The sequence below is a fragment of the Melanostigma gelatinosum genome (genome assembly GCF_949748355.1).
Source record: "Melanostigma gelatinosum genome assembly, chromosome: 16".
Lineage (NCBI taxonomy): Eukaryota > Metazoa > Chordata > Actinopteri > Perciformes > Zoarcidae > Melanostigma > Melanostigma gelatinosum.
This window is the reverse complement of record NC_136649.1, coordinates 9,590,130-9,616,118: the sequence shown is the minus strand read 5'-3', so window position 1 is coordinate 9,616,118 and position 25,989 is coordinate 9,590,130. Positions and strand designations below refer to the sequence as shown.

The window sequence follows — 25,989 nt, the reverse complement described above, 5'->3', positions numbered from 1 at the left end:
GGCCGGGGGGGGGGGGGGGGGGGGGAGATAATCTTGCATCACTCCAATCTCTGTTAGTGCTGGCTGAATGGGCTTTGATTGCGATTATGCTGAAGTGGTGGGCAGCAGTAATGTTGAACCGCTTACTACGCAGGAATCCCGGTGACTTTGTCCTTGGGAAGCCAAGCACCTGTGGTGATTTAGGACCACTTCCTGAGAGGCTCCACCAGTTTCCATTCATACATTTGTAACCGAAGCATAACACAGTTTGCTGAAAGAGGACATGTCATTTCCCTCATTAATTTACTCATTAACGCTTCGAGTTTCTCCTCTCCTTAGACTGGAGTTTCTCCTTCGCTGCACTCGCTGACAACCTCAGCACACGTAGAGGACTTCAACCATGACACATGCTGAAGCGGAGGGGTCGATTGACATGCGCACTTGGCCTATTTGGTTGCAGAATGACTCATTCAGAGTTGTTTTCTCAGCACCGTTTGCCTTTCCTGTCTTTCAGCGGATAGTGAGTGATCTGTCTAACTGATAGGAGGGTGGCTGGGGAAGTGCAATTACACGTTGATACTAGAAGAATACAACACGGAACCTGCGTCATGAAGGGAAAAAGGTCCGAAGAAATGCCCTGGTGAAAAGCACCACAGGGCCGAGTGGATAAAAAAGTAGCTGTATTGGAATTCCACTTTTATTCGTTTGGCTTGTTTGAGTGTTATGAAACCCGAAGGGAAACAGTCAGCCACTCAGCATGACTCCTTTTGTCACCGTGTCTCTTGCTGCCGCTGCGCTCGCCGTTCGGTTGGTTCCCCCTCAGAGCCGCTCCCTGTTTCCATATTCCCTCTTTGCCCCTGCTCTCCAAAGCTGCTGTGGTCGGCGGAGCAGGCGTTCAAATGGCTTTTCTCGACGCTGCACATGCACATTGTTCTTGTCTGCGGGTTCAAATGTGCAGAGAAATTGCCCTTTTGGGTGTCCATGCTGTGAATAAGGTGACAGCTTGAGTGTTTGGCTCTACTGAGTGTTTGGTTTAGTGTTTTTTTTTGAAGTGTAGTTCTTTTACGAAGGTACAACTGTATTTCTGTGAAACTGCTAATTCAACAAAAGCACGTCTGTAAAAAGTAAGTCCTCATCATCACTCATAAAGAAAGAGCAAAACTCCTAGTGCCTGCCCACTTTCTGAATTGCCGAACCTGCGGCTATTGTTAATGTTTCTGTTGAGCAACAGCAGCATGTTCCAACATCCTGCTATTACCGCTCACCTCATGACCTCCTGCTCCGGCAGAACAAGAGAAAGTGCAGTTGCCATCAATCTCCCATAAATTCCCCCTGAGTTCACCTGTTTATTTGCCCCGCGTGGAGGTAAAATCTGGCAGCTGTTCCCGGCGACTCCAGGCCATGAGAGGGGAGGTGGAGTGTGTTCTGCAGTGTATCTGCGAGGCAGAGGCGCTGGCGGAGGATCGCGGCGGGGCTATAACTCATCAGCAGCGTGCGGGGGCCTGGCCAAGCATGTCTAAGATCACACTGCTCTCTTTCCTGAGAGGCCTTAGATCCTGTGACTCAGCCTTCCTCTTCTCTGCTTGGCCGCTGGACGATGTTAATGCATGAAATACTCATGCAAACACACGCGCTCTCATGCACACACACACACACACACGCACGAGACGAGAGACTGTTCCAGCCATGCGTGCTCTCATTGGGGATGCGGTGGCTCGCAACCAAACGCTGACCTCATCCCCATTATCTCCCATACACTTCAGTGCTTTTACTCTGCAGGCCATATGACCACAGAAGAGTGTTGTTTCTCCGGATTCAAATCACCAAAAGACGGGCGAAATAATTGCGGGGTTTTCTTTGGAGAGCAACGCTTTATAAAACAACAGGAAGAGATTTGGCTGGAAACCATCAGCCACTGTGGTTGATGTAAATTGGGTAAGCGGTGTAGCTGTTAGCGTCTCCTGGTGATTGCGAGAGGTCTAGGATAACAGGTGTAGAGTCTCCTGCTACGGGGTGAGGACAAGGCCCTGGACCTAAGCTCAGCGGTTAAGAGTTGTGATTCCAACTTGTCTCCACCAGAAGTGGAGATACACACACACACACACACACACACATGCTCACACAGGCTGCAATCTGACACACAGCACCTCTCAGTTTACGGTAAGAAGGAAACCAGCAGGAATTAATTGCATATGAACGCTTGGACACATTTTCAAGCTTCTGCGTTTCTCTTTTTACCAGTCAGCTTCAGCTTCAGCCAGGCTGCAGTGTTCACACTTCTCTCAAACATGCAGGAGAAAGACAAGGCGTGAGGAGTGGTTTAGTTGCTGCGTCCCGTCTGTACAAAGCAGCCGCATCACGCCAGGAGAAGTTGCAGCTGATTGATGGTGGAGATGTTCAGCTCGTGCGGAGAAGCTTTGAGAAGCGTCAGATGTCATTCGGACCGCGATCTGTTGTTTTGAAGAACATATCGCCGTGTTCCACGATGACACAGCCCCATGCAGCAAAAAAAACAACAAAAAAAACGATGAATGAGCCATGCTCTGCCACATGGAAGGAAACGAGAAGTCAGCGCGTAGAGTGAGAAAGTCACAGCTTTTCTTGCCGCTCCGCCACCGAACGAGTTTCCCTTCCGCAGCATGTGGCTGCTGCAGTTGGTTACACTTGGTGGAGTCTTCCTTTGTGGAAAAGACTTGACTTCAGGAGGAGCACATGTTATGAATGTGTGTGTATAGTGGACAGGGATGGGATGAGTTTGCTTGATCCTGCAAGTGTACAGAGATGCCTGCTTGGATATAAACCATATGAGGGTAATGCCGCCCCCCCCTGCTCTTTCTGCCTCCAGCTGTATTGTGTTTTCGTTGGCCTATGCCGGCAAACGACGGCGCAAATGGTTTTATGTAATGTACCATTGAAAAGAAGCATGCAGTGACTGCAGAGAAGGGAAGCACATTGCATGCAGTTGCTTGACTCGTCGTGGATGCATGATGATGAGTTGAAGCTCTTTCCAGTAGAAAGTATTAGGCAAAGGTAAACTTTAATGTTTAACGTAATTGTGAAAAATTGTAGAATTATGACCTGTTAAACTTTCTTACACCAGCTCTTAGCAGCTTATAATGTATAACTAAAACTACTAATGCAGCCAAGATTTTTTTTAAAAATCAAAGCAAATACTTTGACGATTTAAATATTTTTTTCGGGGCGGTGTATCGGTCGATATGGCTCATTGACCGTCGGCGGCAAAAAAGCGCGATCGGCGCATTTGGTTACGTAAAAATAAAAGAATAAATTACAATCCTTTTCTCTTGCATGTTTGTTTAATTCAACCAGCCACAGTTATTTCATGCTTCAGATGTGGACTTGAAGCTGTAATTAGCAATCATTGTCCATCTCTAAAGTTCACAACAGGTTAAGTAGCAATGTGTTAGCTCCTTCATGTGAGCTCTTATGGTTGTCGTAGCACTTTAACACACTGTGTGTGACTTTCTGCTCGCGGCTGATTCCATCCACTTCATTCGGGTTGGAACATTCCCTCCCCGAGACAGCAAAACAATAAGCACAGTGAGGACATCTGCACCATCAAAGTTAATTATTTCGAAATTATACAACCAAATTATAAGCAAACCGGAGGACCAAAAACACTTGATGTTGAACAAGACAGTGGAAAAGCAGAGTGTTTCCAGTGTGCCGTCTTGTGATGCTTCACTCCATGTGACAAAGGAATTATGTTCATGCCCACTTCTAGTAATTGCATAATTCGTTGCGCATGTGTTTCTCGCGTGGAAAACTTGCTGGGCATCACATTAATAAGATATAATGAAAACAAATACAATTCCACTGTTGACTTTAATTAATTAACACAGTTTTCCACACCGTGTTTGATGTGACTTGGACAAAGTAATTACACAGTTTTTCCCCCCACGGCTCGCATGAGCGCATAATTGGATTTTCCAATGCATTAGTTTGACGACTTCTCGAAGAATATCTCTGTTGTGGTCGTTAACGTACACCTCGAAGTCAAACAACGGTTTCCCCATCGCTTTGGCGCAGAAAAGTGTTTTCCTATTTGTGACACCCTCTCTGTGGCTCAGTGGAACCTCTGGTTTCATGACTTACTGTGGAGCTCGTCAAGTCGTGCTCGGAGTTGTTTCCCAAGTTTGAATGTGTAATTTGAGCCAGCTTCTAATGTGTTCTGAGGGAGTCTCTTCAAATATCAAACAGAAACAAATAAAAAACAACATCTTGTGGCAGCTCAGAAGTAGCCGAGTGAGAGACTTGCTCATTCATCTTCAACACAGTTGTTTTCCATCCACTCTAGCATCTTCACGTTCATTTCTTCAGGTGCACTGTCCCATTGAATTGCCAAAATAATCGTTAAATGCAAAAATAAATCTCTGGGTAAACTGTAAGCAAGATCCGCGTCCCACTCAGATGACAAGGGTCTGGAGAAAATCTTTAAATTGTGGAAGGTTGGAAGTCCTGGGCCACCATTTAAATGAAGCCGTTGGTTCCTTTTCTTGATGGGAATAGATTGATTTGTATGACAGCTTACTGTGTTTGTGCTCATTTTTTAAACTGATATTTGTGCTTGAGTTTCTCTTTTCCATGCCTTCAGGTTTATATGAAGGGGGTCCGGCTGTTACAGATTGGTTATAATACAGAGTACAGGCCAGCGTGTCGAGATTATCCAAAAAAAAAAAGAGAAAAAAAGTCACACATGGGAGAGAGATCACATGATAATTATGCAGAATTACAAAACTGCATCCAGAGTGTTTGTGAAGAGAGCCATTGGTGTTGGTCTAAAACACTGTTCGTGTGCATGAAAGGCTGACTTTGGCAGGGAATAAAAGGATACATTTAAAATGCACGCGTGTGGAGATGATTCATCATTTGATCCACAGATAAACAATCAGCAACGACTGCATTTTGAAAAAGTTAGCTATGTGATGACATCGTTTTGAGGTTTATGAATCTGGTAGCATTTTATAGGCCACATGATTAAAAGGTGAATCAAGAAATAACGTAATCGTTAGTCGCAGCTTTGCTTTAGCGTGCACATGACCTACAGCGAGCTGTTTATTTCTTTGAATGCATCGTTTACTGAGCTGCACACGTCCATGCAGACGGATCTGGAGCAGGACATTTCACTGGAACTGTCCTCCACATCTGTCTGGCCTGCTGCCAGACTAATAAAGGTGCGAGGCAGCCGGAGGTCAAGCAGCATACTTTTCCTCGCTGCAATCACATGGCCAATCTGTCAGATGCCTGAGCACCGCTCGCAACGCTGCTTCCCGTTTACCGCCCACCTCAGCCACCCATCACCCCATGCACAGAAACACAAACGTCCGACCGCATTAATCATGCAGAACACTATTCTATGTCGACAAAAGCTTTTTTATTCTCCTCTGTGTCCTCTGTCTTCACACTTTGGTTTTATTTGAGTGGGCGAGCGGAGACGTTCAGCAGAACGTTGTACATGGATGAGTTATGGCTTCTGACTTTCCCTAATTATACCATTTTGCAACTGATAGCATCAATATTCCTCAACGCCAAATGGCACACATGGTTATTCAAACCAGATCATTTCTTCATGGCTGTCTTGAGGTAATTTCTTTTTGGCTCCCCAATGAAATAGGACCATATTTCAGATCTGTCCCCCCCCCACCTCTCTCTTCATCTCCCTTCTTTCCTCTCCTCTCCTGCCTCTCACTCTCTTTCCTGATAACAGGATTTAGCATATCAATGGCGGATTAGTTCGTTTAACAAAAGCTTACCACCGCAAAGCCCCTTTCCACTCGTCCTTCCAGCCTGACTTGTGGACCCCACACACAGCTCCTCCCGGCCGATGTCTTTGGTGTGCGTGTGTGGTCCGCTGAATGGATTTGCGTTTGAAGATGACAAAAGACATGCTTGGTCACTACGGGCTTCGGCGAAGTGTGCAGTAGCATGCGCGGGTGATGGTGTGTGAGGCCGCATATGTGTGCAGGAGCATGGTTTTGTTTTTTCCGTGAGTGTGTACCGGGAGCTGCTTTGGGCCCACAGGTTAGCCATCACTTATCGCTCTATCTGTACAATCTGAACAAAGTTCTGTTAAAGTGTGTCCTAAACCTGCCACTCTATTGTTCTTGTACCTCTCAGGCTTCCTCTTGCTTTAACGGGGCACGGAAAAAAGTAGTGTCCTCTGCCCTAGCAGCAGTTATACTTGCTGGCATGCAGATGCTCTGGCTTTGGAATGGGACCCGGGATCCATACTGTGGAAAGTGTTGCATGGGGGGGAGAGGAGGTGACTCCAGCTGGCTAGATTTGGGCATCGACCCATGTGCGTGCAGGTTCGAGGTGGAGGAAAAAGCCCTCCGGCTCAGGAAGGATGCCCCCACTGCCTGCGTGGTGTTGGTTTGAGCCACGTAGCATTAATCACCGCAGAGGGTGACAGGGTTTAGGATGTAGGTATGTCTAGTTGGAAGTGTTCCACTATACAGGCACGCGCCTTGTGTTACAATCAGGGCTGAGCAAAAACTTTCTCCTGTTAGCTTTGCATGTTTGCGTTTGCAATAGTTGTGATGCAGAGGGAATCGCCTTCCGATTGGTTGGTGGTGGACTCCTATACGGATGGAAGGGCGACTCTTTACGGTGAAGTGCCACGAAATATCCTCATTTGGCAAAAACACATGAACACTCGAACACACCACAGGCCCACGGCGTTTGTGGAGGCTCACCTCTAGCAGTATTACCAACTCATCAGCGTCACGGCGGCGACGTGCATGTGATTGTGAGCGCACGTCAGAACGTTTTGTGGTTCTATTTCCGAAAGGACCTCCAATCAATTTGAACCCACAACTTTTTTCGCGGTTCATAATTGTACAGTTGATAAGCAAGCTTTAACCTGACACAACCTCACTACCCCCATTTGAGAATGACCACTCTCACAGTAATACAGCAAGTCAACGCTCTCATCCACCTAGAATTTAATTACCATATTTATTTACAAGGGTCACTTCACCCAAATGACAAAAAAACGATTATTTTCCCCCAATTACCCCAAGTGGAATCCAGCAATGCTGATCGTTTGGGTTTTGATGTACCTGCCAGTGAGTTATCTATCTCCAGCCCAATACATTGGAGGGGAATTGATGAAATATCAAAGTATCTTTCCAGAAATGATATCCTGGTTGATTGGTCCAACATGACATTGCATCATGTGCAGCGCAACTGTTGCATAATATGTACACCGAGGAATATTGCTGCTTCGGCTGCATGTTCTTTATTCCAAGAGTGAACAGTTCATGAATGCTATTCTAAGCAGGGCCTTTCATGGGAAAACCCATTGCTGCACAAGTAGTGATGTTATGATGTATTTTATTGATCCCTGAAGGGACCTTGTCCTCCTCCGCTGGGAGATCAGAGTGTAGGTTGGGGACAGGGCGACAAGCTCCTTTGTTGGCGTTAGTCTCCCTGCCTACGGCCTGAAAGACCAGAGCAGGCCTCAGTAGTCATCAGTTTCTGTGCAGAATTCAATTTTTCTTGCCTTCTGACAGTTCATTCCTCTGGCTTTTGTTGACACGAGTCATCCGATACACCCATGTTTTTCGGAGCCATCAATCTGTCTTGCTGTCTCTGTATCTGTGTTTCTTGGCAGTTGAATGACTCCAGGTGTCTTGTGTGTCCCGTGCCCAGACGCTCTGCCAACCCCCGGTGCTCCGGGGCCGCAGTGGCATTGTTCTACGTGGCCCATTGTGTGTGACCCTGGTTCAGGGGGAAACAGCTGGTGGATCCTCCAGTACCAGCCTGCTTGGCACTGCGACTAGGCCCAAGCCATGGTGTGAAATAACTGCGCCCCCAATTCCCGCTTTGATACAAACCCTGCACGACAGCTCTGAACATCCGTCCAATGGTGATCGGCTTTTTCCGGTTGGCAAAGTGATGTTATGATGAGCAGGCAATATTAAGTGTACGTTAGAATTTGCTTGTGTTGGTGCTCATATCATTTGGTTGTAGCCCTTTCCTTGTGTCAAGAACGTTGCTCTCTAAGAGGGCTTGCCTCGGTACAGGAAGTGACTCAGTCAGTATTGATTGCCGCTGCACTTCCTGTGAGCTGATTCTCCTCTCAGGATGTTTACCTCCTCCTCCTCCTTCCCCGTCTCCCTCTCCGCCCCCTTGTGCGATCACGTGACTTCACGTGGGCGCACTCGCCTCGAGTCAGACCCGGCTCGCCTCGGTTCAGTTCGGCCCAGACATCGTCAGTGACGGTGACTGCTGAGTTGGCGGCCTTGGCCATGCTGGAATCCTGATGATTCTTCATTGTGTGTACACTTATTAAACAACATAACTGATACATCACGTACATGACTTACTTCTTCTTCACTGAAGGGTCCTTTTGGTGGTATTTCCTCCTGCTTTATGGCGTAGAGACCTCTGAAGGGAGGAAAGGAGGTGTGAGCAGGAGCTCTCTTCCCGAGCCACTGGGTTCAGAATACTCTAGTCCTCATACTGATGGTGATGTAAGCCACTGGATATGATGTAATACGAGTGTGCGTGTGTGCATTTACAGAGGGTCTACTGCAGAAAATATTAGAGGTACAGGGTTGATCATTTATCTCACATTACATCTGTCATTATTCGTCAGGCTCACAATTTCACGAATATCTTCACTTGTATCTCCACCTCTCTCCAGTTCCCAGAGTGCGGCTTCTTCGGCATGTACGACAAGATCCTGCTGTTCCGCCACGACTTAAACGACGAGAACATCCTGCAGAGGCTGACCTCGGCAGAGGACATCCACGAAGGAGACCTCATTGAGGTGGTGCTCTCTGGTATGTAGGCTGAAGTGGAGCTCTGAATAGATGCATAGTGTCCCCCCCTTTAATGTGTTGAATGGTTTTTCTCCAGCTTCTCAGATTAGATCGAACACGAGCAAAGTAGTGGTACAATGAATTGTTCGTTAGCGTTCTTGTGAGTGAAAGAAACAACCCAACAGACCTTTGTGAACTGTTGCTCCTGGCAAATTCAAAAGTTTCATTTCATTTTCTTGGTCAATTGATTAGTTAGTTTGTTTCACAAAAATGTAAGAAAATAGTGACAAATGATCAGCGGCGCCTAAAGCATGACGTCCTCAAATGTCTTTGTTTGTCCACGACTCCAATTTATTCAGTTTACTGTCACAGAGGAGTCAAGAAACCAGAAAATATTCACAATTAAGAAGCTGGAATGACTCAACCGATGAATTGATTATCAAAACAGTTGACAAGTAATTGATTAGTCGCTGCAGCTCTTTAAACTAAGAAACTGGAGGAAGCTTCAGGTGTTTTTATGCCTCGTCATGGTTGACAAACCTTCCAGTAAACAGCCTGTAGTGTCTTGCTCAAAGCAACTTCAGTGGCTGAGATTACTCTGTTCTCACTGAGACGTTTCAGTCAAAATGAAATATTATTCTTGTTCAATTTGATGCTGTCAATTGAATTTGCTGCCAGTGAATCACTCCGGCGCTCCACCCGCTCGCTCACCTGCTTTTTATTGTGCGATACATTTCTTTTCGTCCTTCCTCATCAAAGTTTCCATCAGATTGTCAACCTCTCTAGCGGCGGCTACGCAGGTGTTTGGTTTTTCTCTGTTGTTTCCCGCGATGAATGAATCAGCTTCCTGCGCGGTGCTGAGACCAACAAGCGGCTCAGAGTATCTGTTCGGCTCTAATCCGTTCTCCTGCTCCATCTGTCTCCACTGGGAAGCACCTGACACCACCTGTGCTGAAAATCTCCCCCTCTCTCCTGAGAGAGAGGGGGGGGGGGGAGGCTGAGAGTATTGTTTGCAGGGATGTAGGCGGGGGATGATTGTATAGGTTCAGGATCTGAGGATACTGCAGGCATCAGGGCTGAGGAATGTCGACTAAAGACTGGAGAACTTCCTCCTTTTTGTTTCTGACTGTCTGTGTTTGTCTTGTGCTCTCTTTTGTGTCAGTCTCTGTTGCTCGCTTTCTCTCATTCTAATCCCTCATACCTCAACAAATCCACCTGCAGGTGTAAGCCCCAGCAGTGGAGCTTGACAGTTTATCGCCTGAGATATACTTGACGAAAACCGGCACAGACGAGTCGGATCCCAGATTTGCTGCACGTGCAACACATGCGGTTTCATTTAACACTTTAAACTTAGCGTTCCTCACGAAAGGGGCTTTGCGTGGTGTCAGACATCTTTGTTTGAGAAGCGCAAGGTGGGAGATCCACGTTCCCGAGCCGCTCATTCGGTTCAGAGAAAAATATGAGCCTCTTCTTCCCGCCCCGCGTCTCCTGTCATTTTCCGTTCCAGTTTTCCTGAACCGACCTGTTGTTGGATTCCGCGGCCGTGAGAGAGAGAGACGGTCTGAATATCTCTCTCGCTGCGAGAGGGAGGCAGAAGTGGCTTTTTCTTGGCCGTGGGCTCAAAGCAGAGGGTTTGTTTTCCCCGCAGTAAGTGATTGTAGAAGACACGCCGACTGTAAACACGCTCTGATGTGCGGGGCGGCCCTGGACACAGCGGACACTGCGCAGGCCATCTCGGCCCATGAGGATTTGAGGTTTTGCCCCGACCCGTTGTCCCTTTGTTCCGTTTTTCACTCCCATAAACACTCAGCCACACAGGCTCCTTCTTCACCACTGCTGGCAGTGTGAAATTGATATTTTACAATACATTCTGTTTGTCATCAATATGGCAAACTTGTTTTTGTCAGATGGAAACGTGTGGCCTCCGAACGAACGCTCTGTGCCTCGAACAGATAGTGCATTCATGTCAGCCTCTCCGTTTCGTGAGAAGCTCTCCGAAAAACAACGTGTCGAGTTTGTGTCTGGTGTTGTTTGATGCTAATTAGCACGACGGGGCATTACATAACACCGCGACTGCTAAGAAGCGGCCAGTTGTTTTTGCAAACGTGTGTGAAAAAGCACATGAATGCCGCCTTTCATGTGTCTCTGCCAGGGAGCTGTGTTCACCCCGTGACATGTGACCCGCCGGAGTTCTTTCTGCTCTCTCAAATTAAACCCAAACTTAAAAAAATCCCCCAACCAGCCAGTATTTCGCTGAAATGGAGAAAAACAATGCCTGTGTTGATGGTGCATGAACGTGAATATCTCAGATGATTTATTAGCAGCGGTCCCAGGAAGTGGGTTGAAAATTTAAATAAGGTTTGTTATTTGGGATGACCCTAGAGTTGACCGATGATCTGTCCTGCCTTTGGAAATGTTGCTTTGTCAAGCTAACAGATCAGATGAATTCAGTGTGACCCGGCTTCTTCATATTGCCAGTGAGGATTTCGATGACATCTAAAGGTTTTTTTTTCCTGCTCCAAATCTTGAATTGATTTCTGTCGGAAAGGATGTTTTCTCCTTTCTTTTATGTGGAGCAGATTCTCAGCAAAGGAAGTGTCTATTTGTTTTCACAGGCCACATGTCATATTTGTTGTTGGAAGTCTGCATCTCATCACAATCACAACAGCTGAGCATTTCCTCACTTGTCGAAAAGCAAATGTGCTCGGTCGAGTCACCTCAAAGGAAATGAACACACACACACACACACACACACACACACACACACACACACACACACACACACACTATGGCCAGCGCTCAGGTATTTCTGTTTAACCCGAGTATAAAGATGAACCGCTGCCTCTTTGGTCACTGCGAGCAGCTAATGCAAGCTCTGTAGCTTCAGTTGCACACACAGGTTTGGGCGGCAGTCTCCTCCATATGTTACGCATCCGCACATCTTTGATGACTCACAGCCATGACTAACCAACGCTCGCTTCCAACAATGAGTTCAGTGCGTGTGTGTGTGTTTGACACAACACAGCTCAGACATGAAGGACAAATAAGAGAGAGACAGGAAAGGGGACGCGTCCTCAGCTCTGTTGGTTTTGATATTGTGTTCTTAATAACAACGATTGACTGATATAACGGGGTCATTGTGCATTTTCTCTGGTGTCTGGTGGGTGTGCCTTATCACTTTCATACATAAAGTTAGGACGTTATAAAAGTGTCTTTGCGGATGTGGCGCCCTCTGTTGCAGCCGTGCAGACATAGCACTTTTATTTGTTTGTTTTGGAGCACTTGCAGAGAGAATCTCATTTCTGTTGGTGGGACCAGATATTGGTTTCATATTAAAACCGCGTGAAATACATTTGATAAATGGCTGCTCTCTTCTTGTCTTTTTGATTCATTTGTCATATTTTTGTCATCATTTTTTTCTTTTTGATTCCTCTGTTTTTCTTTCAACAAACTGTTTTCCAGATTTGTTTTGCTTTTTCCAACTTTTAGTTCGACCACTTTCTGTATTGTTTCTAGCTCAGGCCACAGTTGAAGACTTCCAGATCCGACCCCATGCCCTTTACGTCCACTCCTACAAGGCCCCCACCTTCTGCGATTACTGCGGGGAGATGCTCTGGGGTCTCGTCCGGCAGGGGCTTAAATGTGAAGGTTAGACATAAACACACAAAAACACCTCGTTGAATTCTGTGGAACCCTGTGAGTTAACCAAGGTGAAGACCTTCCACTGTAGGGAGCAAATGCATCCTCTTTGTGGATGTGTATCCACACACACACACCCACACACACACACACCACATCTCTGACCTCAACAATGCATCAGGGAGATATGCAAGCAAACAAGAAAGATTTGGCACTGTAGCCAGTGAAATGCTTTCAGATCCCAGTGGAAGTGTGCTCGTCCTCGTTGGATCAGATTTGAATGATATTCTTTCATTTTCCTATCATCAGGCTGCCTTTAAAGTCCCCTGACTGTGAATTTAAATAAAAATGAAGTGGTTGATTTACTGTAAAAACACTGTAAAAAATACTTTCCTTTCAAGCCACCAGTGGTGCCACCGTGTGGCCGATTTGCAGAATGAAAATATGCTCCCCCCTTTTTCACCTCGCTGTAATCTGTACCATCCATACTACCGTAGCGTTTGTGACTGATGTCATTTGTGTTTTCACGTTTTAAGGATGTGGGCTGAACTACCACAAGCGCTGCGCCTTTAAGATCCCAAATAACTGTACCGGTGTCAGGAAGAGGCGACTGTCCAATGTCTCACTGCCCGGACCCTGCCTCTCCGTCCCCCGACCGGCACCTGTGGAGAATGCCGTGGTCGTCCTGGACGAGGTGAGTTCTTAATTGGTGGTTGCGTAAATGCATGCGCTTGGACAGGAATGGACAGAAAGAGAGCATTGTGAAAAAGTTGGAAAGACGACAGTATCTGCTTGTTCTCTAAACTCTAAGTTCTCTAAATCATCCTCACACATAAAATGAGCTGGCCTGGACTTTAGACGTCATCCTAAATCAGACGGGGAGCCAGGTGAACTGGCCAAGAATGCGAGGCAGTCAATCCGCACGCTGCTCACAAGCTGTTAAACATCTTCGACTTATCAAATTTGGCTCTCTTCCGTGGGGGACTCTCCTGAGCCCTGTTGTAGAACACCACTGATGCAGAAAATTGAATTGCGCTGCGCAGCGCTCAGCGGAGAGATCCTTCTAATGAAACATTTTTCACTGTAGCCCACACTGGAATATTCCCCTCTTGTCTGTGTCCCCACGAAAAGGTCATCAGGAAAAGTAATTATGCAGATGACATTAAAAGTCAATGTTTGTGTATCTACTCATATATGAAAATGGAGAAAGCCTCCTTCCCATTTCTGTCAGGAGCTTCCAGCTTGGTTCATTCCAATAAAATCTGAACTTAATATGTGGTAAAACCTGACAGATCTAATAACCGGTTTTTGACTACCGGGATCGTGTTGTATGTATGCAAAGTCATGCTTGCTCAGTATGGCATATCTCTTTTCCACTGATTTCTTTCTCTTCTTCTACTACCATGCCATTATTCACTCTGTCTTTCCCAATCACTCAAATACTCCCTTTGAGGCCGTTCTTCCTTTATTTTCCGCTTCACGTCCTTCCTGCATATGGTTTTAAATTCTTCCCAACGTCCCTCCGTCTTCTGTTTCTTTCCATCCTTCCAACCCCCCCCCCCACCCCCCCCCCTGCAGCAGAGGTCCCATCAGGAGGCGGGGAAGAGGATCCTGTCCTGGAGCGGCAGGCCGATCTGGATGGAGAAGATGGTGCTGGGACGGGTCAAGGTGCCGCACACCTTCGCCATTCACACCTACACTCGCCCCACTATCTGCCAGTACTGCAAGCGTCTGCTCAAGGGTCTCTTTCGCCAGGGCATGCAGTGTAAAGGTATAGGACTTTTGATGAGTGGTTTGATTTTTAGAAAGTGATCGGTGATGCTTTGCCACACTTATCTTTTTTTTTCTCCAATTCCATCTGTCAGACTGCAGATTCAACTGCCATAAGCGATGCGCTTCAAAGGTACCTCGGGACTGTTTGGGGGAGGTGGACTTCAACGGAGGTAAGTTCTAGTTCACAGCCACAGTGGTATGTCTGAGATATTTGCACTTTGAAATATGATAATAATGATGTTCGTGTGTAGAGCCAGCCAGCCCTGGCCCAGACTCCGACACTACTATGGATAATATGGAGGTGGACAGTGGCGACATGGATGGCGGCAGAGGACTGGACGACCCCGAGGAACCCTCCACCCCAGATGAGAGGATGTTCGACATGGATTCTCCCTTATTGGATAGAGAGAAGGACGAAGAGCCCATCAAGACGATTAGGTACGAAGGTGTTGCTTTTGAGTAGAGGTTATCCTGTTTGACATTTTCATTTCTGCTAACCCCATTCTGAGACCAACATGACTGGTACAGTAGAAAGGGACAGGAAACAAGAGGGAGAAGGGGAAGACATGGCAACAAACAAAGGTAACAAAAAGCAAAGAAAGGTCGGCAGCCTGATTCAACCCGGGGACTTCGCGGCTATGTTTTAAATCACCAGGTCCAACTGCCCAATTCCTATGTTTATTCTACACCAGCAGCATGCGTTTTATGTTTCCAGTAGTGCTGCAAACATACAATGCATCACTTCCTGACCTACCAGACGTTGGGTGGTTAGAAGAATAAATATAAGTACGAGTAATTGTCTTATTGATTCATGAAATCTTGATTTCTTTTTTTTTTGTTGTCTAGCCCTTCCACCAGCAGCAACATCCCTCTGATGCGGGTGGTCCAGTCCATCAAACACACCAAGAGGCGGAGCTCCACTCTAGTGAAGGAGGGCTGGATGGTTCATTATACGAGCAGGGACAACCTGGTAAGACTGATAAGGAGCCCAGTCTGAAAAATAGGCTGTGCTTAGCCTGTATGCTGGGGAAAACTCCTTCTCCAAAGCTGTTCACATGTGTTGAATTCAGCACAGAAGGTATTTTCCTCATGAAACTAAATTCTAAAGCACTGTGACGTCGGTGGGTTGATGTGCTTGTTGTCGTTTGGACTGACTTTGCGTTCGTTCTCCCCCTTGAACAGCGGAAGAGACATTACTGGAGGCTGGAGAGCAAGAGTCTGAGTCTCTTCCAGAACGACACCGGAGCCAAGTTCTACAAAGTAAGCATGAAGCTATCATCTCTTGGAAAATCCTGTCCTTGTCCTCCACATCAAATGCACAGAAGCGTTTAATGAACGGTCAGGAAATGGAGCAGCTTAATGCAAATTCAAAGAATAAGAAGTCCCCATTATAGCGACAGTGTATTGCAAATTTACCATTGCGCTACTTTGTTATGATTCACCGTGGTGACGTTGGAACTCATTAGGAGTGATCCATTTTCATATCCATGTTTGCATATTGTCCGTCACACTCATGAGCGGTATGTCAATTCAGTCGAACCCAGTGGTAGCTGTGTGACTCAGCTTGAGGGCTGTCGTGTTGCAACTGTAAACTACCCTGAGGTCAGTTCGGCCCGCTGAAAACCCCCCTGTGGGTTTTCACCCTGTAGCCTGGTCTCTTCCCTGCATGAAGCGAAAGGATCAAGTCCCCGACAGTCGCTACCCTTAGCTACAGTCAGATCAGATCAGATCAGATCAGATCAGATGGGGCATTTGAAGGGGTTTTAATGAGAGAGCCGTACTTTTGACCATAGGGATCCCCAAGTAAAAAAAAAAAGAGTGGATTTACAGGAGAGTTTTGATGCATGATTATTCTATATCATAGTCTGAGAAACCTGAGACAAAAATTCCATTCCCAAGTAAGTGGTGGCTGCGAGTGAAACATTGTAACTTTTATATGTAAAATCAGTGTGCGTGACACTTCTCCGCTCAGTGCCAGCACCGTAGTCAGTCATTACACTGCCGCAGGGGCTTAATAGCACGGTAATTACACACTGAGGACTCAGGGAGGGAGCCTGCAAGGTAAAGACTTTCACATGTGTGTTGGTGGTTGTGTCAAAATCGTTTTATTGTTCGTGCCGCTTTGTGTGTCTTGAGACGTTGACACCTTCTCGAGCATGTGGTCAGACTTGTTCTGCAGTGGGATGGAGCGCGTAGGATGCTGCAGAGTTTCCAGTGCGAGAGACGTTTACTTCTGAGTGTGTGTGTGTGTGTGTGTGTGTGTCAAACAGGTGGTTTTATACGCAGCTGTTTCTAAAGTCGTCTTTCTTACTACCCTTTTATGCTGGTTGTGAAACAAGTCAGAAAAAAAAGAAATCTTGATTCCCTCACCCTCCTCTCCCAATTATTCTGTCACACCCTGCATCCCCTGCCACTAAAGCCTCGGAGAGGAAACCTCAGCAGGGACCGACTCCTTTAGGGTGTGTTCACTGGCAGCTTCATGTGGTTCTTTATTATCAACTTGGCACTCAGCTACGTTTAAGACCTCCAGGAGGCGAATCGAAGGCTAGCTGGAAAGGCCTTTTTTTTCATGCTCCAAAGTTTGGTCTTTGTTCCACGGCTGCTGCTTCGGAGTAGCAGATATGTATCCGATGATAGATAATGTGAGATGATTTCCTGCGCGTACAGTAGAAAAAGGTTCTCTCAGGGGGTTCTTCTCAGAAAACCACAGATTCTCCATATGCTCGGTCTGCGTCCCCTCCGTCCTGTCGTTTTCTCTGAAGTTTCTAGCCTGCTGCTCATCAGTGTGTGGCCACTGTCCTCCCCTCTCCTCTCTTTTTTATACCTCCAATCTGATTAGTGTGGTGGTCGCGTGGTGGCTTGCTTGGCAGGCATGGCAGCCATTTTCTCCATTTGGAAGCCATAACGGCTCCTCGTTTGAAGACGAGACCCCTGTACTTGTGGCTTTCTCTGAAGAACCTCTTATGGGGTGAGGGGGCTTCTCTCTCTGTCTCTGCCGGATTGAGTCCTGTCGCACTCAAACGTTGCACCCGTCCCCCACTCCCACACACACACACACCCCTAACCACTTACATACCCCCACCCCTCACACCCCCACCCACCAACTCTCTGCCCTGTGGAGGAACGGGAGTTGCCGTGTCTTTCGTCTCAGTGGCGAGCGGCAGCGCCAGCGGCTCGTGCTGAGATGGGGCCTCTGGCTGGCCCTGCCTTGTAATCAGGGAACCAGAGCACTTCAGCCCGCCACAGGGCCCGCTCACGTGACCCGGCCCGCTAACCACAAGCACTTCATCTGATACTCTGTGGTGAGCCACGCGGAGGGGACAGCGTGCGCCTCTGTGAGCCCCCATTGGCTGGAGCGTGTTTTTTTATTTTATTTTCGACCCTCCCTCCTCGCTTTAATTTGACAGTGAGTTGGAAGGGGAAGGGGGTGCTAAACTGTCCCCTCTGTATGTGCTCATAAGAGAGAGAAGAAGTAAAGGAGAAAGTTAGAGCTGGGACTACTGTATATAGTCAACACTGTGTGTGATTACAACAGTAACGAGTGTGGAGACTTTTGGAGTGTGTGTGAGTGTTACTACGTCTATTGTTGTTTCTGTCATGTTATGGTTTCGGTGGTGCATTATATAATTTAAAAAGTTTCTGCTACTGTAAGATTTTCTTCTGTTTGTATTTTATTTGATGAGATAATCACCTTTAAAAAAGTTAAAATTTATTTTAAAGCAAGAAGGAAACGTGTTGACTTGATAGAGCAAATAGTTTTTTTTTTAGCAATTTCTGTAGATTTGTTTTATTGATTTGTATTTTTCTTTCTTTCTATTTCTTATCTCTCCTTCAAAAGGTAATATGACTTATAGAATGCATGTTGTTATTTCCTACACCAATACATTGTTTATGCCTCAGGTGTATTGGTTCTTTGTGACTGTGCAGGCAACAACCAGTGGACTAAATGAAGAAAGAGAGAAAGATCGTTAAAATATCACTTGATAAAAATATACTTGATGAAATATTCTCTGTCCCTCACCCCTCCCACAGGAAATCCCTCTGTCCGAGATCCTCCAGGTGGAACAGTGCAGAGACTACAGTAATCTGGCCCAGGGCAGCAACCCACACTGCTTCGAGATCATCACAGCCACCATGGTCTACTATGTAGGGGAGAACAACTGCAGTCACTACCACAGCCCCGCGCTGGCCGCCTCAGGAGTCGGCATGGATGTGGCTCAGGGCTGGGAGAAGGCCATCAGACAGGCCCTGATGCCCGTCACCCCTCAGCCCAGTGTGGCCAGTCCTGCTGGCCAGGGCAAAGATCACAGTAAGTGGAAGATCACAGCTCTCTTGTGCTAAAAAAGCATTGTTTTTGTGGAATAAATGATAAAACAACTTGAATTAGAGCTAGCACAGTTCATTTTTTTAAATCTAAAAGGTGATTTAGACGGTCAATCATTTAAAATAAGACATTGGAATGTCATGTGCCGAAAGGGGATTTAAAAGTGCTAAACATTCATCAAGTAAAAAAACATTTCTTATGATGTTTCATTGAACATTTCTTGAGTTAATTTAGTGTGAGATGCCAATAGCCATACCTAATCTTTTGGCATGCAAAACTTATCTGAATTGTGAGATTAAGAGAGATGTAGAGCATAGTTTATAATGTTGTTTGTGACTGCCTGAATTGTTTCCCCTCTCAGTGATGACTTGTACATTATAAGTCATCACTGAGAGGGGTTTTCCTGACTCAACACAAGGCTACAGGTTACTTAGGGCCAGAGGCTACAACAAATGAAATGTCTTGATAAGTCTGTTGATAATAAGTTTGAGGTTTGCTCAATTAGAAAGTAGCGCCCACTTTGCACCACCTTGGCTAAAATGTTGAAAAAGCACTTCGGTAGCCAGCCTTAGCTTTAGCGGGGCAGGAAAACCCCTGTGATAGTGTCTACTGGCTAAAGGAAGTAAGGCTGTGACTGAATCACCCTTCGGAGAGGACAGTGGTGACAAATGAACTGACATGACTGTGCAGAAACAGGACTTGACAATGAGCTGTTTGAATGTAAATATTGGTGTAATGTATGCGGTCGTTTCTAATTCTAAATCAAAGTGTTTTTTTTTAGCGTGTAGCATTAGCTGAATGATCACAGCATCGTGTTTTCTACTCGCTTTTATCTCAGGCTTTTGTATGGGCCGGCATGCAGAATTAGCCACTGCGGCTGTTATGAAATGCATCGCATACTTGCACCATTCAGTCACACTTAGCTTCCCAGATCGATTGCATAGCCAATTTATTGTGTGATAAAATGCTTTATTGTGTGTGACATATTGCATGCAGCTGCGATAAGCTTGACAGTTGTGGAGAGAAAAGAAAATACTCGTGTTTGAGCAATGCGTCTCGGACTACAATTAGAAATTCATGCTCATGCTTTGGTAAAGTGTCGTTTTCTAAGTTGTTGAATGTAGAAACATCATGTGTTTTGTTCTCCAGAAGAGCTGTCCATCAGCATATCTGTGTCCAACTGCCAGATCCAGGAGAACGTGGTGAGTGGGGCCTTCTTTTCTCTGGGAGGAGCTGTTGTACAATTTCCCAGCACAGCCTGCACATGCACGCATTTATTTGCTATTAAAGTATCTGTTGTGGTCAAAATCTGAAATAGATTCCGACTGTTTCTTGACTAAAGTTTTGTGCTGCATGAATGGGGAAGCTGCTGGTAAAGGGATTTTCATCTCAGTTCCACTTCTGCATTGAGTAAAAGTAAATGATTTGGCAAGACCAGAAAACATTTTGGAAGAGCACAATTGTTTTTTTTCCGGGCTTTTGATGATGTAACCTTAACTGATTGCCAATATCAACATGGAAAAAAGTCAAAGAAAAACACAGCAGTAACATTGAAAATGATCCCTGTATAGGATATTGCTTCAGTGTACCAAATATTCTCTGATGATGTGCTGGGATCCGGCCAGTTTGGCATTGTGTATGGAGGTATGTTTTGCTTCTGATACATTTGATATGAAATAGCTCGGCTGTGAATTGTACAGCATTTGTTTAAAGTTCTTCACTACACCATGTCCCCATCATATCCTAGGCAAACACAGGAAGAGCGGCAGAGATGTGGCCATCAAAGTTATTGACAAGATGAGATTTCCTACTAAGCAGGAGAGCCAGCTAAGGAACGAGGTGGCCATATTACAGGTAATGACAAGAATCCATCAATGAAATCAAAGTCTATGCACTGCAAGTATGAGAGGCCTTGACGGGAGCCTTTCCATATACACTACAATGTCACGCACTGTCTCTCCTTAAGTTCTTACCTCAATGTCTTTTGTGTCTTTTCTTCAGAATCTGCATCACCCAGGTATCGTCAACTTGGAGTGCATGTTTGAGACGCCGGAGCGGGTGTTCGTCGTCATGGAGAAGCTGCACGGCGACATGCTGGAGATGATTCTGTCCAGCGAGAAGAGCAAACTGCCTGAGCGCATCACCAAGTTCCTAGTCACACAGGTCCGTGTTGCAGAAACACACACTGTGTTGCTCCATCTCCTCCTGTTTCTTTCACCTCCGCCCCTCAAGCCTTTAAGATTAAGATTCCAGCACTCTCAGGCTGGCTTTAACTGGAACGCTCCGAAGCCTAATGTTACCATATTCTCTCTGAAAGCAGCTGATCTCAAATAAAATGATAATCAACTCGACATAAAGCGTTCCATTGCCTTTCCACGCTTTAGACTAAAGTTCTTGCGAGCATTTTCTATGTTTTATTTTGTATCAAAGCTTTCTTTCCCTCTCTCTGTCCTCCCTTTTTGTTTTTTTTGGGTGTCAGCCCACTGAGTGTCTGCTGCCGCTCCAGGGCCTGTTTATTCTTGTGGTGAGCTGATTTGGGGGGTGGGGGGGTGGGGGGGGGGTGGGGGGGGGATTGTTTATGCGACTAGCCTGCATGGCATCACGGCCCCCTCTCTGGCGGTGGATTACAGCCTGCAGTGTGCTGGTGGCTTTGTGGCTTGATTAGAAGAGCAGCAGGCCCCTGGGCCATCCGCGGATCACGGGCCCCAAACAGAAGCGGGGGCCCGTCAACGACAGCCCCATTAGCTGCGGCGGGCCCGGCTGTGATGTGGCCGGGAGGACTTCTGTCAATGTCAGGGTCAGGATAGGGGAGCCAGGCACTCTGCGGTTTTTGGTACAGGGCCATAGGCAGACATGCGTGCGGCGCTCGCTTACGCCAGGCCTCGTGAATATAGATGCTATGATGAGATGAGATCATGTGTCTTTATGCGAAGGTGCCGGTCAGGATGGAAGTATTTAAGGGCATTTGCATGCTTATGCTGCTGTTATTTTTCCATGTGGCTGCATCATAGATTCTACTGCTTAGACTGTACAAACATTACCCTGTTTATACAAGACACCTCATGCATTAAACATTTAGATGCTGGAGTTTACATCATTGTCATCTGGATTTTTATTTTTTATTTTTTTAGCTAAGTCTGTGCTTTTTCGACTTTTTCTCGCAAAACAGATCCTGGTGGCGTTGAGACATCTGCACTTCAAAAACATTGTTCACTGTGACTTGAAGCCTGAGAATGTACTACTGGCCTCCGCAGAGCCTTTTCCTCAGGTGAAAAAAAGAAAAAAGACATGTATATGTATTGATGCAGGCCGCGTGTGTGTGTGTGTGTGTGTGTGGATGCATTGATCATATTTCTCCGTCTTCTCACAGGTAAAGCTGTGCGACTTTGGCTTCGCCCGTATCATCGGCGAGAAGTCGTTCCGGCGCTCGGTGGTTGGCACCCCGGCTTACCTGGCTCCAGAGGTGCTGCGCAGTAAAGGCTACAACCGCTCCTTAGACATGTGGTCAGTGGGAGTCATTGTGTACGTCAGCTTGAGTGGGACTTTCCCTTTTAATGAGGACGAGGACATTAACGACCAGATCCAGAATGCTGCTTTCATGTACCCCCCTACACCCTGGAAGGACATCTCCGCGGAGGGTAAGAAGACCGAAAACAATCTGTCCGTTTGTTCCCTTCCCCTTTACAGCAGGAACTCACCCTTGCCTGATCTAATCTGCCGGTTGGCTTGTATGTCCTTCACTTTTGTAAGTGCTTGGCGGCTCGGTTAAACCTGTAGTTTAATGTCAAAGTGATACTCGAGACATTTAGCCTCAGGCTTGTCCTTTCCACCTACACGTCTGGGTCGTCTGAACTCTGCTCTTACTTTTCTTTGTCTGCGGTCGAGGTGAGTCACTCTCAAACCTCCCCCAGCTGCAGCCCCCCCCCCCCCTACATACAGTCTGAAAGATATGACAAGTTGAAACAACTGAGGGTGCTGGTGTTGATGTTTAGTAAACCAGCTTCAGTAACCCCTGTTCTTGCTGATCTTCATCTTTTGCTGTGAACTGCTTAGAGTCTAACCCTTTCAAAGGCACATCCTTAAGTAAGCTGTTGGTATGAGATGATAGATCTTTTCAGTTTATAGATTCTTCTCATTTTCAATTTCCTTCACAGCCACAGATCTGATCAACAATCTTCTCCAAGTCAAGATGAGGAAGAGGTACAGCGTTGACAAGTGTCTCAGCCATCCCTGGTTACAGGTGACATATTAGCTTTCTTCTTCTTCTCAGAGTCGTACCTCAGGCAAAGCTGAACACACAGACAGAATACCCATAATGTTGGATTCAGCATGGCTTTCACTTTCCAAACATGTTGCCTCATAATCATCACGTTTGGATGTTTTCTTCAGCATCAACGGTCCACTGATAGTTGTCAGTACATCATGGGTTAAAGTGCAAACAGGAACTGCTAATAGCCAATTCAGCATGACTTTCCATGATGCAAAAATGGCAACAAACTTACTGACTCCATGCCAACATGATACTTCCTGCTTCCAACCAAGGGTGCATCATATCATTTGTGTACAACACATCTGCAGTAAAATCTGGTTTGCACTTGCCGAAAGGCTCACTAGCTGGCACATGATCATAGAACATGAGGATGATTGATTCGTTTCACTAAGGCGTCTGCATAGAGGTTGCCATAGTAGTGGCCTACTTTAAGGGGGAGAGTTCTTATGTTACTGGAACACTGACGCACACTATCCATGAATTGACATTACATTACAGATGTTGTATAAGCCTGTGGACATACACACAATTCAATGACTTTATGTCAGCAACACCTCCTCACGAAGGAGCACCATCCTGGAATCATTTCAAAGTTTGTGTCTCTGTTCCTCAGGACTACCAGACATGGCTGGACCTCAGGGAGTTTGAGACGCGGCGAGGCGAGCGCTACATCACCCACGAGAGCGACGACGCACGCTGGGAGGAGTACGCGGACGAGCAGAGTCTCCTTCACCCAAAACACTACATCATGGCTCCCAACCTGGACGACATGGAAGAGGACCCCTAGTGGCACAGCCGGGGACTTACTACACCACACGTATTTTAAAAAAGGACAAGAAGTTTCACAGGGAGACTTTTGGGGGCGGCGGACCCCCCCCCCCCCCCCCAGAACTGTTTGTTGTGGAAACAGAGAGAAGCCGATCAGGTGGAGAGTCGCCCTCCGGAGGCTTTGAAGTGGGGAAAATCCCGAGAGAATTCGTAGCAGGATGCGCTGCTGCAAGCAGCATGCAGGTGGAGATGCGCGGCACAGAAAACGCATGAAGAAACTGTCAGGAGAGAAGAGTGTTCGTCTTCTTTTTGCACGATATCAAAACATTCCATGGATTTCCTCAAGTTTGGTTCGTTGTTGAAAACAATCACAAACCGAAAACAAGGGGAACTTAATAGTTTAGTTGTTGTACTCACACTTTTGGATATCTTTGAGTAATAATATGACTCTGTTCTTTATGTGAGAGAAGAGATCGGATAGAGAGCTTACCCCAGGAGTAAAGGGTGAGAATTGAGTTTTGTTCTCATTTCCCGCCTGTTTGTGAGACTGTCTTTTGGCATGAAACTGGAACTATCACATATATTTGTATGCTTTTTTTAAGAATATGTATTTCCTAAATGTGGTCGTTTTTTTGCACTATAATACCATTGAACATAGCAATTGAATAGAAACACTATTCGCTGCTACAGAGAGCAAACGGTGTGTGAGTGCCTAGTCGAGGTGCAAAGGTTTAGCCAGAGACAATTGGCAGAAAGTTGATGAAAGTCATGCGGTTTTGGCTGCTTTGTCACCATTTATTATTACAAACCTCTGCAGGTATTTTCAACCGACACGTCTAATAGCGCGCACGTTTGATCAACTTTCCCCTCGAGACAGTGACCAACAGACCCTGACCAAAAAACATTTGTTTGTTTCAGTGTTTCCACACCTTTTTCTAAATTAACATGATAAATGCAATAATGCAATAATGGAGCCATTTTGTTTTCTATTCAACATGAGGCGAACGCGGCATGGACTCTATGTTAGAGCCTCATGTTTCTGTGCATCCTTTTCTGTAATTTCGCAGTGTTCTTGAATGTGACTTTTGAAATGAACTCCAGTTCTGGAGTATGTGTTTCTGATTTAGCTATCTGAAGTGTTGCAACGCCGGAGGCGGCAAACCAAGGTTTTTACATGGAACTAAATATTGGTGTGGGTTACCTTGTTTATGATGTTGTCTGGACCGTTTTAACAGCCCTTTGTGTCTCGACGGTGGACATAGTAGAAACTATGGGAGTTTATTGTACTGAAGTTTTGTTGTTTGCTCTGTTGGTGTGTTTTGGGAGTACGTTCCTGTTTCCTGTTGTCCTCTTCCTGTCCTCTTTGTTGCCGCTGGATTGGCAGGTGTCAGTGTTTTGTAAAATTCAGTACATACCAATGGAATAAAAACAAAACAAAACAACATCTTTCTGTTCACTCCCCTGACTTTTAAAAGTAGATCTAGTATCTCAGCACCTCAGTAGGCATGCATGCATAAGCAGCCCTGGCTTATAGCCTTGTGCATGTTGCATCACAATGTGTGTGTGTGTGTGTGTGTGTGTGTGTGTGTGTCTGTGCGTGTGTTGTGGTGGTTTCACATGTCGGATCCCATTCTCAGCAGCTGGATGTGATTGTTGCACCACACCGAGCAGTTTTGCCGAGCCAGTCGCTCACCACAAGGGAGTAATGACATCGTTAAAGAGGGTGGTGGTGAAGTGGGGGTTTGTGGAAGACTTTGAAATCACTGTCATGGAGTCCCTTCCAGTATCAAACATGTTGCCCAGCTCTAGCAGCATGAATACGTTGTCTTATTCCTGGACTGCGCTTCAAAACAGGACTATTGTTTGAAGGTACAGTTCACTGTAAGCTGCATAAAATAGACAGCTGTCATCGATTTTCCAAAATCTTTGAAGTGTAGCTTTCCCTGATTCCTCCACCAATATCTCCACTGCATTTACTGTAGATATCGACTGACCACCGTTAGCAATCATGGCTTGCATTATTGCAATGCTATCATCTAATAGCCACTGATGAGAGGTTTAAGCTACTCCTTTTTTTTCTCCTCTAAATGGTACTGCGCTCCTGCGTCTGGATGTTTTCAAGATGTGGGTCCTCTTTGCAGGCCAGATGACCCCATGAACCTCTGTGAGGAAGACATGTACAGACTGAATACAACGGCACTGTTTGACTGAGTTGGTCCTCACACATTAAGCCGTGAACAAAGGAAAAACCCAACGAATCCCTGTATTACAGCAGATGTTTGAGTGTAGCTTGTTTAAGTTATATTGTAAGGATTCCTGGTGGAGAAAAAGTGAAGCCACAGTGAACGAGAGGAAAGGAGGTAAGAGCAAAACTGCATGTGAAATAAAGTGCAACGTCTCCCTCTTGTGGCTGGACTGAGATGTAGAAGTTTCAGTAATCCATTTTT

General features: G+C 46.1%; 1 protein-coding gene across 2 annotated transcripts in view; it reads left to right on the top strand.

Annotated features, from left to right (window-relative positions):
- Nucleotides 1-24,966, top strand: part of prkd3 (protein kinase D3) — a 32,734-nt gene extending 7,768 nt beyond the window's left edge. Inside the window, exons 3-19 of one of the 2 annotated variants that reach the window (XM_079286053.1) lie at nt 8,651-8,789; nt 12,285-12,416; nt 12,944-13,101; nt 13,989-14,178; nt 14,273-14,350; nt 14,432-14,618; nt 15,027-15,150; nt 15,363-15,440; nt 18,213-18,489; nt 19,654-19,706; nt 20,076-20,148; nt 20,252-20,358; nt 20,506-20,667; nt 21,674-21,772; nt 21,875-22,142; nt 22,659-22,744; nt 23,388-24,966. In XM_079286053.1, coding sequence (XP_079142179.1) covers nt 8,651-8,789; nt 12,285-12,416; nt 12,944-13,101; nt 13,989-14,178; nt 14,273-14,350; nt 14,432-14,618; nt 15,027-15,150; nt 15,363-15,440; nt 18,213-18,489; nt 19,654-19,706; nt 20,076-20,148; nt 20,252-20,358; nt 20,506-20,667; nt 21,674-21,772; nt 21,875-22,142; nt 22,659-22,744; nt 23,388-23,561 — 2,385 coding nt within the window. In that variant the 3' untranslated portion in view covers nt 23,562-24,966. Of the gene's footprint in view, nt 1-8,650; nt 8,790-12,284; nt 12,417-12,943; nt 13,102-13,985; nt 14,179-14,272; nt 14,351-14,431; nt 14,619-15,026; nt 15,151-15,362; nt 15,441-18,212; nt 18,490-19,653; nt 19,707-20,075; nt 20,149-20,251; nt 20,359-20,505; nt 20,668-21,673; nt 21,773-21,874; nt 22,143-22,658; nt 22,745-23,387 lie in introns of both variants that reach the window. The other variant, XM_079286052.1, reaches the window with a different exon arrangement.
- Nucleotides 24,967-25,989: the final 1,023 nt, after the last annotated feature.